The sequence below is a fragment of the Triticum urartu genome, chromosome 3, assembly GCF_003073215.2.
Source record: "Triticum urartu cultivar G1812 chromosome 3, Tu2.1, whole genome shotgun sequence".
Lineage (NCBI taxonomy): Eukaryota > Viridiplantae > Streptophyta > Magnoliopsida > Poales > Poaceae > Triticum > Triticum urartu.
In genome coordinates, this window is record NC_053024.1 from 731,476,514 (window position 1) to 731,494,235 (window position 17,722).

At 43.4% G+C, this 17,722-nt stretch overlaps 1 protein-coding gene and 1 pseudogene across 2 annotated transcripts; one reads left to right on the top strand and one right to left on the bottom strand.

The window, feature by feature from the left end:
* Window positions 1-1,236: 1,236 nt before the first annotated feature.
* Window positions 1,237-3,208, bottom strand: LOC125549499 (salicylate carboxymethyltransferase-like). Of its 2 annotated transcripts, XM_048712906.1 has the most exons (5): window positions 3,055-3,208; window positions 2,437-2,832; window positions 2,085-2,351; window positions 1,645-1,993; window positions 1,237-1,439 (listed from the first exon to the last, which is right to left on the bottom strand). In XM_048712906.1, exons 1-4 carry the CDS (start codon window positions 3,181-3,183, stop codon window positions 1,649-1,651), a joined length of 1,137 nt encoding a protein of 378 aa, XP_048568863.1. In that variant the 5' UTR covers window positions 3,184-3,208; the 3' UTR covers window positions 1,237-1,439; window positions 1,645-1,648. The 2 variants fall into 2 exon arrangements, with proteins under 2 accessions (XP_048568863.1, XP_048568862.1); XM_048712905.1 differs by having other exon boundaries at window positions 1,237-1,993.
* Window positions 3,209-16,465: 13,257 nt separating this feature from the next.
* Window positions 16,466-16,607, top strand: LOC125549688 (annotated as a pseudogene).
* Window positions 16,608-17,722: the final 1,115 nt, after the last annotated feature.

A 17,722-nucleotide genomic window follows, 5' to 3' on the forward strand; every position in this document is an offset into this window, starting at 1 on the left:
GTTTTAGCTATTTTAGCTATTTGATTTGTTAAAAAAATGTTTGAAATGTATGCGGACAACGTTGGATGGCTAGCTCCGACATCAGTCTTCGCAGACCGGTTCCCTCTGTCCGCGGACAGGTGTGGTAGGAAATTTACGGGTCGGCGTTGGATGCCCTAAAGAGAGCATGGGGGTTTTGAAAGAATTTTTTCTTATAGGATTGAAAAGAGATACAGTTGTGACTGTGAGGGAAAACTTTTGACCCAAGAAAACCCAAATGATAAGTGTCACACGTGCGGCACGAATTAACACCACACTGACGTTTTACAACTAAAATTGCCATCCGAAAAAACCCCAAAAGAAACAGAACATTGCCATCCAAACAGAAAGTTGTCATGCTTCACAAACTAAAGTTGCCATCCTCGAATAACTAAACTTGCCATAAAAATTTCAGGGCAGAATTGCTTCGTTTCACACGTGTGACACTTATCAAGGTCCAAAAATTACTATGAGAGAGAATTCATCTTTTCTAAAAGAGCAGTGCTATGCGAACGGCAATATTTGGACAATTTGCTGACGACGATCAAATCTAGCGCAGGAATCTGCTCCACAACGGAGCAACGGCCTCTGGATTCTTTTGTCGTGCATAGATCGCCCTTGGAATGTCGTGTGTGGAGGAGTTTTGTTTCTAAAAAAAAATAAGGTTCCTGTGAGTTTTTTTGTGGGAATGAAAGACACGATTTTTTTAGTACGTCAAGAAAAGTCTGGCCTGGAAGTAAGAGTGTGACTGTATGCCTGCAGATTTGATATGCATGTGAGAATTTTGTGTACTCTCTCTGTAAATCAATATAAAAGCGTTTAGATCACTAAAGTAGTGATCTAAGTGCTTTTCTATTTTTTACAGAGAAATCGAGAGAGTATATGAGAGAGAGGTGTTGTCAGAATTTCACATGGTCGTAGGTGTGGGTGTAGGAGAGAGAGGTGTTGTCAGAATTTAACATGGTCGTAGGTGTGGGTGTAGGAGAGAGAGGTGTTTTCAAAATTTCACATGGTGGTAGGTGTGGGTGTAGGAGAGAGAGGTAGTGGTGGTCACGGGCAGGAGAATTAAGCATCAATTGCCCTGACGCAGCTGCATTTTTCCAACACAATGTACATATCCCTATGCATTAGAGGCTATACTGGACGGTCATGATAGAGGGTACCGCGGAGGTTGACATATGAAAAATCGTACTCAACTTTTTAGGAAATATATGTGCATTAATTGGCTCCTTTCCAAATAAGAGTTGGTTGCTAATTTATTTCTTCCTCACATGAGTATGAGAAAATAACTATTCTAGACGGTCGTCGTTGGTGAGCACTCACCATGAAGTCACATACAGCGTGAGTCAATCAACGCATTGGTGCCAATTATTTATTACATTGGTTTTTGAGCTGCTTCATTGCAGATCAACGTACTCCCTCTGTAAATAAATATAAAAGCGATTAGATTGCTACTTTCTTATATTTCTTTACAGAGGGAATACTACATAACACTGATCTCAGACTGAGTTTGCATATGGCAAATGCTACATAACAGTTGCTGCACAAGTTCATCAGCAACATCAATTGGCAAATGTTCAACTTCATCAAATGTAACGTCCCATGGTGAGCAATATGACAAATTACCTGATCATCCAGCCTTCTTGGTAAGCGATACAGCCAACTGAAGCACCGGGTAAGCAACCTCTTCCTGCAAGCTACGCTCCAGACTCCAGCGCTTCTCGGCTGTCCTCACAAATTCATCCATCACTTCTCCGAAATGTTGGACAACTATCGGCTCAAACGCAGATCTCATCATGTTTATTTGCGATTTTGCAGTGGTATGAGCTTTGTCCACACCACGTTTGAAGTCTTGCACATGCATCTCATTGATCGAAAAGGACCCCTCTTCTTGGATGATCTCCCTCAGCTCTTCGTTTGAAGGTCCATATATTGGAACATAAAAAGAATCATACTTCGCTTTGTCGATCACGCCCTGTCAATCACGCCACAAGACCGAAGTTCAAATAGACATGCTTATTTGAAATCACTACACTGATAAGCTGGCAAAAATAATATTGACGTACCTCTGAGACCATGGCAACCAATATCTGAGCAAAGGTTTCCCATAGGTGATAGCATTTTGAGGCAGTTTTATTAGAACGAGTCCCTGTAAGGGAAACAACCATACGACCTCCTGGGACTAATTCTTTGGCTCGCAGCTCTAAAAAAATTGAGAAATCTTTCTTAAACTGATGTGCATAAGCGTCAAGGACCATAAGAACCCTTTCATGCCTAGCATGCTCATCAACGTCGTACGCTGGGATCCGGCTTCTTGTTAGATCTTCAGGAGCCTGCAAGGATAATGTATTAATGTTCTTACATAATCGAAAAGTTAATAAGAACGGATTGATGCTCCGAGCAGTATCAAACCCGCACCTTTGATAGCCAATTCTGGCTGTTGGATGAGCAGAAAAGATGCAAGGAGCCACTAGTGAAGAGCCTCTTGTAAAATGACCCTGGTACGATCCCCACGGTCACAATACCAGGTTCGTTGCTTTGACAGAGTGTGACTAGGCTCTTCACCACCGAGTTGAAATCATTCTCAGGTAGGTCATTGAGGAGAAGGCACACTTCTGGCGGTGGCTGCTTCAGCTGAGCACAATGATTGTCAATGGCCTCGACAGCAAATGATACCAGTGCTAGCGCATTTGGTCCAGTGGAGCATCCCAAGTCCGCAACCAACAACTTTTCGGGAAACAAGGTGTTGTTGCTGCTGCATAAGTCAGCAATGGCTGCTTCGATTAGAGGCTTCATTTTGTTTTGTAGAGCTTTCTGCAATCGAGTTCTAATTCTTCAGAAAATATTTTCTCAAAATACTATTCAGAAAATATTGTTTGCAAAATGGCGTGTTTCTTCTCCTCCCCGAGTATATATAAATGCCAGTAATAAAGTATATAATATGAAAAAAAATCTTGATGAATCATTTTTTATAAGCCTAGTGTGAAAGAACATGCTGCAATACGTTTGTGTATTATTCATGATAGGAGAAGATACCTGAAAGCCAGAGTTGCGAGCATAGCTAGCTTCCCCTTGTCCATGATTCATATGGACTATCTGCTTCGAGGCCATGGATTTGCTTGGAGCAGGGCTAAAGTCTAGACAGTGAATCTGTAGAAACTTCATTAAACAGGCACTGCTTATAACGTACTGGAGGTTTTTTTTTTCCCAATTGTAACGTACTGGATGTTCAATATTTATTTTTTCTATGCACAACTGGGTTGTATTTTTAAGGCCTCTGCCAGCTTACGGAAGATCAACTAGCTTTATTATTTTCAATCAATGTGAGGACCAGCCAATGGAAACGAAATGTTAGTCAAATCCAGATCAGAATATGAGCTAAGAATCTGTCACTTGGGGTGTACTATTTGTTTGACTAGCAGACTTGTTATATCTTTGTTTGACTAGCATAGGCGCTACTTATTCGGGGTAATAATGACGTTGTATGCTTTATTATTGTAGTCTTAGAGCAACTCCAACGCGCCGACCCATTTCGTCTGCACGTATTCATTTGGGTTGCCGCGGATAGAAAAGTCGACCCAAACGGACGCGCATTCGCTTTTCGTCCGTCTGCCGATCCATTCTTGGCACAAAATTTGGCCTTATTTGCGTACGGAGTGTCCGGTGATCTCATTGATGAGTACGTCCGTATGAGCGAGTCTAAATGCTTAGAGTCCATATACAGGTTATGCAAGGCTGTGATTGCACTGTCTGGCCCTGAGTACTTGAGAGAGCCGACTGCTGAAGATAAAACCCACTTGTTGGCGACCAATGCCAGCAGGGGCTTCCCAGGGATGCTTGGCAGTATAGACTGCATAGCACTGGGAGTGGAAGAACAACCCTTCTGCTTGGCAAGGGCAGTATAGGGGCCACGTCGGGGCTTGCACTGTCATACTTGAGGCCGTGGCCTCACAAGATCTTTGGATCTGGCACTCTTTCTTTGGCATGGCCGGATCACACAATGATATCAACGTGCTTCAACGCTCGCCCATGTTGCAAGGCTTGCCGAAGGCAACAGCCCGCCGGTCAATGTTAACATCAACGGCCACAACTACAACAAAGGATACTACCTAGCTGATGGTATGTACCCTCACTGGACCATTATTGTGAAGACAATCCCCAACCCCATCAGAGAGAAGAGGAAAAGATTTGCCCAAGAGTAAGAGAGTGCTAGGAAGGATGTCGAGCGTGCCTTTGGTGTTCTGCAATCTCGATGGGGTATCGTTTGGTATCCTGCTAGAATTTGTAGCACCAAGAAGTTGTGGGAGGTGATGGCTGCTTGTGTGATCATGCACGATATGATCGTAGAGGATGAGCGCCCAGAATGTATCTATGATCAAGGGTTTCAGTTTCAGGGTGACAATATTGTACCTGAGCATGGAGGAGGAGCATCAACGTTTGCACAGTTCACCTAATTTCATCATCAAATGCGTGATTGGGAAACTCACATTCAGCTGCAAGATGATTTGATTGAGCATATGTGGGCTCATGTTGGCAACCAATAGATGTATCTTTTTTTAAATGTATTTTGAACAATTTATTTTTTATTCGGCTTGTTAATTATGATATATTTATTTAGGTTGTGGAACTATGATATATTTATTTAGGTTGTGGAACTATGCTATTTTTTTGTTTGAGTCAATTACACTACTGGTGCTAGAACTTGACATGAATGGTCACTTTAGTGCTACAAGTTGTGGTGTACATTGAAGTGGTGCAAAAACTTGGCTTCGCGGTGCAGATACGGTACAAAACTCATTTGTATACGTCCACGGCGCTGATAAGGCATGTCAGCGTGGCGTGGGGCCGCTGTCAGTGACCGGATGTACAGGGTGTGACCTGCTCTTTTTGTAAAAAAATCTCAGCTTTTATTTTTTTCACAGAAAAATAACACTGGGAGGCCCACATGTCAGAAGCAGCACAAATCGCTTTGTGAAAAAAAAATACCACGGGGCAATGTGGTATTACGTGCACAAGTGGGATATGTGCATTCTATAGCTTTTGGTAACAGCGTAAATTAATATTTTTAACTCATCAACTGAAAAAGGTACCCAAGGGGCTCGAACCAGCGACCTGAAAGATCTCATCTCAGGAATTCGAGATTAACTACCAGAGCCGCCAATTTTTTTTTGCTAAATAGGATATTGCATTGAGACCACTTATATATATAATATATATATATATATATATATAATATTCCTTAATTAGACAATATATTACTTGTGAGTGTTGCACATGATTTTTCATAAATCACAAGTATTTTGTTTCCTAAAGTTCATAAACATTTTCAAAAATGTGAAAACGTTTATATGGTACATCAATATTTTATTAAAAAATATAAATATAAAAAATTATACAAATAACTTATCTACATATATAAAAATAATTGTTTATATAATTTTCAAAAATATTAATTTATTTTTAAACGTTAATATTTTATGAAAAATGCCCGGGGAAACCTCGGGTATGATCTTTATCTTTATTAGTATTCTTGTTCCTGGGACAAATATTGTCATTTATTGTTTTCAATAAATTTAAACTTTTAAATACATTAATATTTTTATTTTAAAAAATATTTAGTTAAATATATTTTACCTTGATTAAATATATTTAATTAAATGTTCATATAATTTGAATTAACATTTTTAATAAACTACTAATGCAATATATAAATTTGTCATGCTTTTGGATAATGTTTATGTACTTTTAGGAAACAAAATATTTATGCTTCATGAAAATTCTTGTGCATATTTGTAAATAAAATATAATATTTTCTGAATAATAGAAATGTGACCTCAATATAAAAGAACCATTAGCCTATGTATATTTTGTTTTGAGCAAAATTAGCCTATATATGTATAAGAAACAATCTTCGTCGGCTGTTGGTTTGCACTATTGGGATAGGAGGTCGCTGGTTTGATTGCTGGAACTTTTTCATTGGAGTTTAAAGTTGTAATTTATGCTATTAGGCCAAACTGGTATAGAAAATATTTATTCTTGTAGAGCACTAAATCTCATCAGGCCTGGTGGTTAATCGCTAATTGGGTCGCACCATTTTCATTTGTTTTAAAAAAATCAATGTACACTGTTAATCTAAAAAATGTATAATTTGTTGGAAATATGCCCTAGAGGCAATAATAAATTGATTATTATTATATTTCCTTGTTCATATAATCGTTTATTATCCATGCTAGAATTGTATTGATAGGAAACTCAGTTACATGTGTGGATACATAGACAACACCATGTCCCTAGTAAGCCTCTAGTTGACTAGCTCGTTGATCAATAAATGGTTACGGTTTCCTGACCATGGACATTGGATGTCGTTGATAACGGGATCACATCATTAGGAGAATGATGTGATGGACAAGACCCAATCCTAAGCCTAGCACAAAGATCGTGTAGTTCGTATGCTAAAGCTTTACTAATGTCAAGTATCATTTCCTTAGACCATGAGATTGTGCAACTCCCGGATACCGTAGGAATACTTTGGGTGTGCCAAACGTCACAACGTAACTGGGTGGCTATAAAGGTACACTACAGGTATCTCCGAAAGTGTCTGTTGGGTTGGCACGAATCGAGACTGGGATTTGTCACTCCGTGTAAACGGAGAGGTATCTTTGGGCCCACTCGGTAGGACATCATCATAATGTGCACAATGTGACCAAGGAGTTGATCACGGGATGATGTGTTGCGGAACGAGTAAAAGAGACTTGCCGGTAACGAGATTGAACAAGGTATCAAGATACCGACGATCGAATCTCGGGCAAGTACAATACCGATAGACAAAGGGAATTGTATACAGGATTGATCGAATCCTCGACATCGTGGTTCATCCGATGAGATCATCGTGGAAGATGTGGGAACCAACATGGGTATCCAGATCCCGCTGTTGGTTATTGACCGGAGAACATCTAGGTCATGTCTGCATGGTTCCCGAACCCGTAGGGTCTACACACTTAAGGTTCGATGACGCTAGGGTTATAAGGAATAGATATACATGGTTACCGAATGTTGTTCGGAGTCCCGGATGAGATCCCGGACATCACGAGGAGTTCCGGAATGGTCCGGAGGTAAAGATTTATATATGGGAAGTCCTGTTTTGGTCACCGGAAAAGTTTCGGGCTGTATCGGTAACGTACCGGGACCACCGGGAGGGTCCCGGGGGTCCACCAAGTGGGGCCACCAGCCCCGGAGGCTTGCACGGGCCAAGAGTGGTAAGGGACCAGCCCCTGAGTGGGCTGGTGCGCCTCCCACAAGGCCCAAGGCGCAGCTAGGAGGAGAAGGGGGAAACCCTAGGCACAGATGGGCCTAAGGCCCACCCTAGGGCGCGCCCCCCTCTCCCCCTCTTGGCCGCCGCCCTTTCCCATCTAGGGCTGCCGCCCCCCTAGGGGTGGGAACCCTAGAGGGGGCGCACCCTCCTCACCTCCTCCTATAAATAGTGGGGGTATTGGGCTGCCCAAGACACGCGATTTGATCTCTCCCTGGCACAGCCCTACCTCTCTCCTCCTCGTCTCTTGCGGTGCTTGGCGAAGCCCAGCTGGAGTACCACGCTCCTCCACCACGACCACGCCGTTGTGCTGCTGCTGGATGGAGTCTTCCTCAACCTCTCCCTCTCTCCTTGCTGGATCAAGGCATGGGAGACGTCACCGGGCTGTACGTGTGTTGAACGCGGAGGTGCCGTCCGTTCGGCACTAGGATCTCCGGTGATTTGGATCACGACGAGTACGACTCCTTCAACCCCGTTCTCTTGAACGCTTCCGCATAGCGATCTACAAGGGTATGTAGATCCACTCTCCTTCCCCTTGTTGCTAGTTTCTCCATAGATCGATCTTGGTGACACGTAGGAAAATTTTGAATTTCTGCTACGTTACCCAACAGTGGCATCATGAGGCAGGTCTATTGCTTAGATTCTATGCACGAGTAGAACACAAAGTAGTTGTGGGCGTTGATTTTGTTCAATATGCTTACCGTTACTAGTCCAATCTTGATTCAGCGGCATTGTGGGATGAAGCGGCCCGGACCGACCTTACACGTACTCTTACGTGAGACTGGTTCCACCGACTGACATGCACTAGTTGCATAAGGTGGCTAGCGGGTGTCTGTCTCTCCCACTTTAGTCGGATCGGATTCGATGAAAAGGGTCCTTATGAAGGGTAAATAGCAATTGGCATATCATGATGATGGAGATCATGATGATGGAGATCATGGTGTCATGCCGGTGATGATGATGATCATGGAGCCCCGAAGATGGAGATCAAAAGGAGCAAAGTGATGATGGCCATATCATGTCACTATTTGATTGCATGTGATGTTTATCATGTTTTTGCATCTTGTTTACTTAGAACGACGGTAGTAAATAAGATGATCCCTCATAATAATTTCAAGAAAGTGTTCCCCCTAACTGTGCACCGTTGCGATAGTTTGTTGTGTCGAAGCACCACGTGATGATCGGGTGTGATAGATTCTGACGTTCACATACAACGGGTGTAAGACAGATTTACACACGCGAAACACTTAGGTTAACTTGACGAGCCTAGCATGTACAGACATGGCCTCGGAACACAAGAGACCGAAAGGTCGAGCATGAGTCGTATGGTAGATACGATCAACATGAAGATGTTCACCGATGATGACTAGTCCGTCTCACGTGATGATCGAACACGGCCTAGTTGACTCGGATCATGTAATCACTTAGATGACTAGAGGGATGTCTATCTGAGTGGGAGTTCATTAGATGAACTTGATTATCCTGAACATAGTCAAAAGGTCTTCGCAAATTATGTCGTAGCTCGCGCTTTAGTTCTACTGTTTAGATATGTTCCTAGAGAAAATTTAGTTGAAAGTTGATAGTAGCAATTATGCGGACTAGGTCCGTAAACTGAGGATTGTCCTCATTGCTTCATAGAAGGCTTATGTCCTTAATGCACCGCTCAGTGTGCTGAACCTCGAACGTCGTCTGTGGATGTTGCGAACATCTGACATACACATTTTGATAACTACGTGATAGTTCAGTTAAACGGTTTAGAATTGAGGCACCGAAAACGTTTTTGAAACTTCGCGAAACATATGAGATGTTTCGAGGGCTGAAATTGGGATTTCAGGCTCATGCCCACGTCAAGAGGTATAAGACCTCCGACGTTTTTCTTAGCCTGCAAACTAAGGGAGAAAAGCTCAATTGTTGAGCCTGTGCTCAGATTGTCTGAGTACAACAATCACTTGAATCGAGGGGAGTTGATCTTCCAGATGAAATAGTGATGTTTCTCCAAAGTCATTACCACCAAGCTGCTAGAGCTTCGTGATGAACTATAATATATCGGGGACATATATGATGATCCTTGAGATATTCGCGATGTTTGACACCACAAAGGTAGAAATCAAGAAGGAGCATCAATTGTTGATGGTTGGTGAAACCACTAGTTTCAAGAAGGGCAAGGGCAAGAAGGGATACTTCATGAAACGGCAAATCAGCTGCTGCTCTAGTGAAGAAACCCAAAGTTGAACCCAAGCCCGAGACTAAGTGCTTCTGTAATAAGGGGAACAGCCACTGGAGCAGAATTGCCCTAGATACTTGGTAGATGAGAAGGCTGGCAAGGTCGATAGAAGTATATTGGATATACATTGTGTTAATGTGTACTTTACTAGTACTCCTAGTAGCACCATGGTATTAGATACCGGTTCGGTTGCTAAATGTTAGTAAACTCAAAATAAAAGGCTGCGGAGTAAACGGAGACTGGCTAAAGATGAGCTGGCGATATGTGTTGGAAGTTTTTCCCAAGCTTGATGTGATCAAGCATCGCACGCTCCCTCTACCATCGAGATTGGTGTTTGCGTTGAGCATAGACATGATTGGATTATGTCTATCGCAATACGGTTATTCATTTAAGGAGAATAATGGTTACTCTGTTTATTTGAATAATACCTTCAATGGTCTTGCATCTAAAATGAATGGTTTATTGAATCTCGATCGTAGTGATACACATGTTCATGCCAAAAGATATAAGATAATAATGATATTACCACATACTTGTGGCACTGTAATTTGAGTCATATTGGTATAAAACGCATGAAGAAGCTCCATGTTGATGGATCTTTGGACTCACTTGATTTTGAATCACTTGAGACATGCGAACCATGCCTATTGGTATATATGCATGAAGAAACTCCATGCAAATGGACCATTTGGACTCACTTGATTTTGGAATCACTTGAGACATGCAAATCATACCACATGGGCAAGATGACTGAAAGCCTCGTTTTCAGTAAAATGGAACTAGAAAGCAACTTTTTGGAAGTAATACATTTTGATGTCTGCAGTCCAATGAGTGCTAAGGTGTGTAGTGGATATCGTTATGTTCTTACTTCACAGATGATTTGAGTAGATGTTGAGTATATTTACTTGATGAATCACGAGTCTGAATTATTGAAAGGTTCAAGTAATTTCAGGGTGAAGTTGAAAGATCGTCGTGACAAGAGGATAAAAGATCTATGATATGATCATAGAGATGAATATCTGAATTACGAGTTTGGCACAGAATTAAGACATTGTGGAAATTGTTTCACAACTAATACAGCCTGGAACACCATAGTGTGATGGTGTGTCCGAACATCATAACTGCACCCTATTGGATATGATGCATACTATGATGTCTCTTATCGAATTACCACGATAGTTTATGGGTTAGGCATTAGAGACAACCACATTCACCTTAAATAGGGCACCATGTAATTCCGATGAGATGACACCGTATGAACTATGGTTTAGAGAAACCTAAGCTGTCATTTCTTAAAAGGTTTGGGGCTACGACGCTTATGTGAAAAAGTTTCAGGCTGATAAGCTCAAACCCAAAGCGGATGAATGCATCTTCATAGAATACCTAAAACAGTTGGGTATACCTCCTGTCTCAGATCCGAAAGCAATAGGGATTGTTTCTAGAATCGGGTCCTTTCTCGAGGAAAAGTTTCTCTCGAAAGAATTGAGTGGGAGGATGGTGGGGACTTGATGAGGTTATTGAACCGTTACTTCAACTAGTGTATAGCAGGGCACAAAGAGTTGTTCCTGTGGCACCTACACCAATTAAAGTGGAAGCTTATGATATTGATCATGAGACTTCGGATCAAGTCACTCCCAAACCTCGTAGGATGACAAGGATGCGTACTACTTCAGAGTGGTACGTAATCCTGTCTTGGAAGTCATGTTGCTAGACAACAATGAGCCTACGAGCTATGGAGAAGCGATGGTGGGCCCAGATTCCGATGAATGGCTCGAGGCCATAAAATCCGAGAGAGGATCCATGTATGAAAACAAAGTGTAGACTTTGGCAGAACGGCTCGATGGTCATGAGGCTGTTGAGTACAGATGGATTTTAAAAGGAAGACGGACAATGATGGTAAATGTCACCATTAAGAAAGCTCGACTTGTCGTTAAGATGTTTCCCGACAAGTTCAAGGAGTTGACTACGATGAGACTTTCTCACACGTAGCGATGCTAAAAGTTTGTTGAAATTATGTTAGCAGTTACTGCATTATTTATGAAATCTTGCAGATAGGATGTCAAAACATTGTTTCCTCGACGATTTTCTTGAGGAAAGGTTGTATGAAATACAACCAGAAGGTTTTGTCAATCCTGAAAAATGCTAACAAGTATGCAAAGCTCCAGCAATCCTTCTAAGGACTGGAGTAGGCATCTCGGAGTTGGAATGTACGCTTTGATGAGATGCTCAAAGATTTTGGGTTTATACAAAGTTTATGAGAAACTTGTATTTCCAAAGAAGTGAGTGGGAGCACTATAGAATTTCTGGTGAGTATACATTGTTGACATATTGTTGATCAGAAATGATGTAGAATTTCTGGAAAGCATATAGGGTTATTTGAAAAGTGTTTTTCAATGTAAAACCTGGATTATGCCACTTGAACATTGAGCATCAAGATCTATAAGGATAGATCAAAACGCTTAATGGTACTTTCAAATGAGCACATACCTTGACATGACCTTGAAGGTGTTCAAGATGGATCAGTCAAAGAAGGAGTTCTTGCCTGAGTTGTAAGGTATGAAGTTAAGACTTAAAGCTCGACCATGGCAGAATAGAGAGAAAGGACGAAGGTCGTCCCCTATGCTTAGACATAGGCTCCATAGTATGCTATGCTGTGTACCGCACCTGATGTGTGCCTTGCCACATGTCCGGCAAGAGGGTACAAAGGTGATCAAGGAGTGGATCACCAGACATCGGTCAAAATTGTCCTTAGAGAAAATAAGGACATGTTTCTCGATTATGGAGGTGATAAAGAGTTCGGCGTAAGGGTTACGTCGATGCAAGCCTTAACACCTATCCGAATGACTCTGAGTAGCAAACCGGATACGTATAGTGGAGCAACCATTTGGAATAGCTCCAAGTGGAACGTGGTAGCAGCATCTACGATATGACATAGAGATTTGTGAAGTACATACGGATCTGAATGTTGCAGACCCGTTGACTAAAACCTCTCTCACAAGAAAAACATGATCAAACCCAGAACTCGTTGAGTCTTAATCACATGATGATGTGAATTAGTTTAGTGACACTAGTAAACTCTTTGGATGATGGTCACATGGCGATGTGACCTGTGAGTGTTAATCACATGGCGATGTGAACTAGATTATTGACTCTAGTGCAAGTGGGAGACTATTGGAAATATGCCCTAGACGCAATAATAAATTGATTATTATTATATTTCCTTGTTCATGATAATCGTTTATTATCCATGCTAGAATTGTATTGATAGGAAACTCAGTTACATGTGTGGATACATAGACAACACCATGTCCCTAGTAAGCCTCTAGTTGACTAGCTCGTTGATCAATAGATGGTTATGGTTTCCTGACCATGGACATTGGATGTCGTTGATAACGGGATCACATCATTAGGAGAATGATGTGATGGACAAGACCCAATCCTAAGCCTAGCACAAAGATCGTGTAGTTCGTATGCTAAAGCTTTACTAATGTCAAGTATCATTTCCTTAGACCATCGTGGAAGATGTGGGAACCAACATGGGTATCCAGATCCCGCTGTTGGTTATTGACCGGAGAACATCTAGGTCATGTCTGCATGGTTCCCGAACCCGTAGGGTCTACACACTTAAGGTTCGATGACGCTAGGGTTATAAGGAATAGATATACATGGTTACCGAATGTTGTTCGGAGTCCCGGACATCACGAGGAGTTCCGGAATGGTCCGGAGGTAAAGATTTATATATGGGAAGTCCTGTTTTGGTCACCGGAAAAGTTTCGGGCTGTATCGGTAACGTACCGGGACCACCGGGAGGGTCCCGGGGGTCCACCAAGTGGGGCCACCAGCCCCGGAGGCTTGCATGGGCCAAGAGTGGTAAGGGACCAGCCCCTGAGTGGGCTGGTGCGCCTCCCACAAGGCCCAAGGCGCAGCTAGGAGGAGAAGGGGGAAACCCTAGGCACAGATGGGCCTAAGGCCCACCCTAGGGCGCGCCCCCCTCTCCCCCTCTTGGCCGCCGCCCTTTCCCATCTAGGGCTGCCGCCCCCCTAGGGGTGGGAACCCTAGAGGGGGCGCACCCTCCTCCCCTCCTATAAATAGTGGGGGTTTTGGGCTGCCCAAGACACGCGATTTGATCTCTCCCTGGCGCAGCCCTACCTCTCTCCTCCTCGTCTCTTGCGGTGCTTGGCGAAGCCCAGCTGGAGTACCACGCTCCTCCACCACCACCACGCCGTTGTGCTGCTGCTGGATGGAGTCTTCCTCAACCTCTCCCTCTCTCCTTGCTGGATCAAGGCATGGGAGACGTCACCGGGCTGTACGTGTGTTGAACGTGGAGGTGCCGTCCGTTCGGCACTAGGATCTCCGGTGATTTGGATCACGACGAGTACGACTCCTTCAACCCCGTTCTCTTGAACGCTTTCGCATAGCGATCTACAAGGGTATGTAGATCCACTCTCCTTCCCCTTGTTGCTAGTTTCTCCATAGATCGATCTTGGTGACATGTAGGAAAATTTTGAATTTCTGCTACGTTACCCAACATAATTTACATATCCCACTTGAACAACAAATGTTGTTGGTTGTTTCGGTATGACGTGCTTTGAAATATTTGACAGTTTTTCCTCTTAATATGATTTGTGCTGTTTCTGGCAGGTGGGCCTCCTAGTGTTATTTTGTGTGAAAAGAGCCGGTCACACAAGGTGTCCCCATCGTTTGGTCACTGGTGCCCGCTGGCACACCTAGTCAACACTAAGGATGTGTATATACGAGTTTTGCACCGTATTTGCACCATAAAGTCAAGTTTTTGCACCACTTTAATGTACACCACAACTTGAAGCACTAAAGTGACCATTTACGCCAAGTTCTAGCACCAGTGATATAATTGACTCTTTTTGTTTGCTTATGAAACTATGCAAAATGTGTGTATATTATTGAGAAACAGCACCAAGCCGGCCACACGGACAAATATGGGTCGACGTGTTGGGCGCACTGGCGACCCAAATCAAAAAGAGGGCGGACGGCGAGCAGGCGGCCGACCCAAACGGACAAAACGCGGACAAAGCACATATCCATTTGGCTCGGTGCATTGGAGTTGCTCTTAGAACTAGCCATTATACTGAGGTTGTGTGCTTTATTATTGTAGTCTTAGGACTAGCCAATGGCAACAACGAAAGGTTGGTCAAATCCAGAAGAGAATACACTACTAACAACCTGTCACTAGCAGGCCATTATTTGTTTTAGACTAGCAGATCTGCTTAGATTGTTCAAGGGGAAAACGTGCAGAACACTTAGAGCAGCACATACAAACTTTTCTTGTTTTGGAGTGGCATAATTTTATTTACAGTGACTGTGTACCTGACTTTTTCTTTAGTGTTTATGCAGCTATAATAAATGCTTGACATCGCCAAATAGACACAAGCAAGTCCGAAACTAATTGCATGACAGTCAAGCAGCCAAATAATGAACTATTGTACGGCCTTGAGATGATAATGCATTGAAAAGAAAATACAATGGCAAAACGCCATGAGAAAACTTGAAGTTTCTTGGCTGGCTAGAGACAGGCCATGATTTTTTTATTTAGAAAATCATATGAAAGGAAGGGTATTTCATATAAACCTTCCAGTGTCGAACACAAAGTCCCAGCTTGGCATTTTGTCGCCTCGCATCCAGTTCTCGCCACAGTTACTGAAAGATGACATTTTACTTACTAATGAAGTAATGATACAAGATAAGCAGTCACAGTGAGAGTCTAGCAATAATAGAAAGTCATGACCAATGCTCATAGTGAGTCATGAAAAATAAACTCTATATCCTTATTAGATTCACATTTTTTATTTAGAGTGGTACAGTCTTATTTGTTTACTTGTTTACTGCGACTTTGCACTTGAGTTTTCCTTTAGTGTATAAGCAGTTAATAAATGCTTGACATTGCCAAGTTGACACGACCAAGTGCAAAACTAATGCATGCCAATCAAGCAGCCAAGTAATAAAATATTTATGGCCTTGAGATGATAATGCATCGGATGGAATATAAAATAACAAAATACCATGATACAATTTAGATGTCTTGGTACTGGAAGAAAATCATATGAAGGGAAGGGTATTTCTTGTTAGAATACATTGTAACATGTATATACGGTATAAATATAAACCGTATATACGCCCGGTAGGCTAGCGTGTTGCGTGGTTGTTATAACCGGTAGTTGTGGTTGTTAGGATTCATCCTGTTAGGATTCATCCTCATCTTTGTATATCTTTCTTGAGGATCAATCCAACACAACCGAACTACCAAATCTTGTAAAGCTCTTTGCCTATATAACATGGAACGCGTCCCTGCCAGAGGCATATGCTTCATCCAATCTTTCATGGTATTCAGAGCCAACTTCTTCTCCAACATCCAAACCTAGTCATGGCTAGCTCCAGCTCCGCCGCCGCCACTTTTGCCCTCATTCCCATCGCTGACAAGCTGCACCGGGGCAACTACCTGGTCTGGCACGCGCAAGCCCTAGCCACCATCCGTGGAGCACAGCTGATTGATCACCTCAACCCTGATCACCCGTTCCCGGAGCCCAAGCTTGACGATAAAGACGGTAAGCCGACAGATGTGCCAAACCCGGCGTATCTTGTCACCTTGGCGCAAGACTCGCAGGTGCTGAGCTTCATCTTCAACTTGATCTCGCCACCTATGATGATCCAAGTCGCCCACTGCACCAAGGCCGCCGCGGCATGGACTGCCATCAGGGAGATGTTCCTCTCCCAGACGCAGGACAACATCGTCAACACGCGGATCGCCCTCTGCACCACCAAAAAGGGCACCACGACCATCGCCGACTACATCGGGCGCATGAAAGCGCTGGGCGACGAGATGGCTTCAGCAGGCAAAGCGCATGAAAGCACTGGGCGACGAGATGGCTTCAGCAGGCAAGCCGCTCGACGATGATGACATGGTCTCCTACATCCTCGCCGGACTAGACTACGACTACATCTCGTTTGTCTCGTCCATCTGCGCCGCGAGGATTGAACCAATCAAGGTAGCTGAACTTTACTCTTAGTTGATCGATTTTGAAAAGCGTCTTGCTATGTTCGAAGGTGGAAACCACTCCTCCCAGTCCTCGGCAAATACCATCTCTCGTGACCGTGGTGGTTTTGGCCGCGGTGGAGGTGGCCGTGGCAATGGTGGCCACGGCAATGGAGGAGGTGTCCGCGGCAACAGAGGCCGTGGCAATGGAGGCGGTGGTCGTGGCAATGTAGGCCGCGGCAACGGCAACGGCAACGGAGGAGCCGATGACCTTCCTGAGAGCGCTTGCCAGATCTGCACGACGAGAAGAGCGCCGGATCTGCCACAACCTCGTCCTATGGAGTAGGTACCAACTGGTATCTGGACACTGGCGCCACCGATCACATCACCAGCGAGCTCGACAAGTTGACCGTCCACAACAAGTACCACGGCAACGATCAAGTTCACACTTCAAACGGAGAAGGTATGGAAATTAGTCATATTGGTCACACTACCGTTCGTACCCCTACTCGTGATCTTCATCTAAAGAACATCTTGCATGTGCCCGATGCCGCCAAAAACCTTATCTCAGCCATCGCTTATCCACTGATAATCATACTTTCCTTGAAGTTCACCAACTTTTTTTTTCTCTTCAAGGAACAGGGAACGAGGAAAACCCTTCTGCGCGGCAGGTGTAGACAAGGTCTCTACCCCGTATCATCGGCTCCCTTTAGCTCAAGCAAGCAAGCGTTTGGTGCAAATAAACTGCCTGTTGATAGGCGACACAGTCGGCTAGGGCATCCGTCATCCACCATAGTGCATCATGTTCTTAGCCAGAATGATATTCCTTTTTCTAGTAGCGAGTTGAATAAAGGAGTTTGTGATGCATGCCAAATGGGCAAAAGTCACCAACTTCCTTATCCTAGTTCAAACAGTGTGTCTAAAGCTCCTTTAGAGCAAATTTTCTCCCATGTATGGGGGCCTGTGTATGGGGGCCTGCCCGTGATTCTATCAATAAGAAAAACTATTATGTGTCTTTCATTGATGATTACAGCAAATTCACGTGGATATATCTACTTAAGCACCAATCCGAAGTGTTTAAGGTCTTTCATGAATTTCAATCCCTTGTTGAAAGGTTGTTCAATAAAAAAATAATCACTATGCAAACAGACTGGGGTGGCGAATA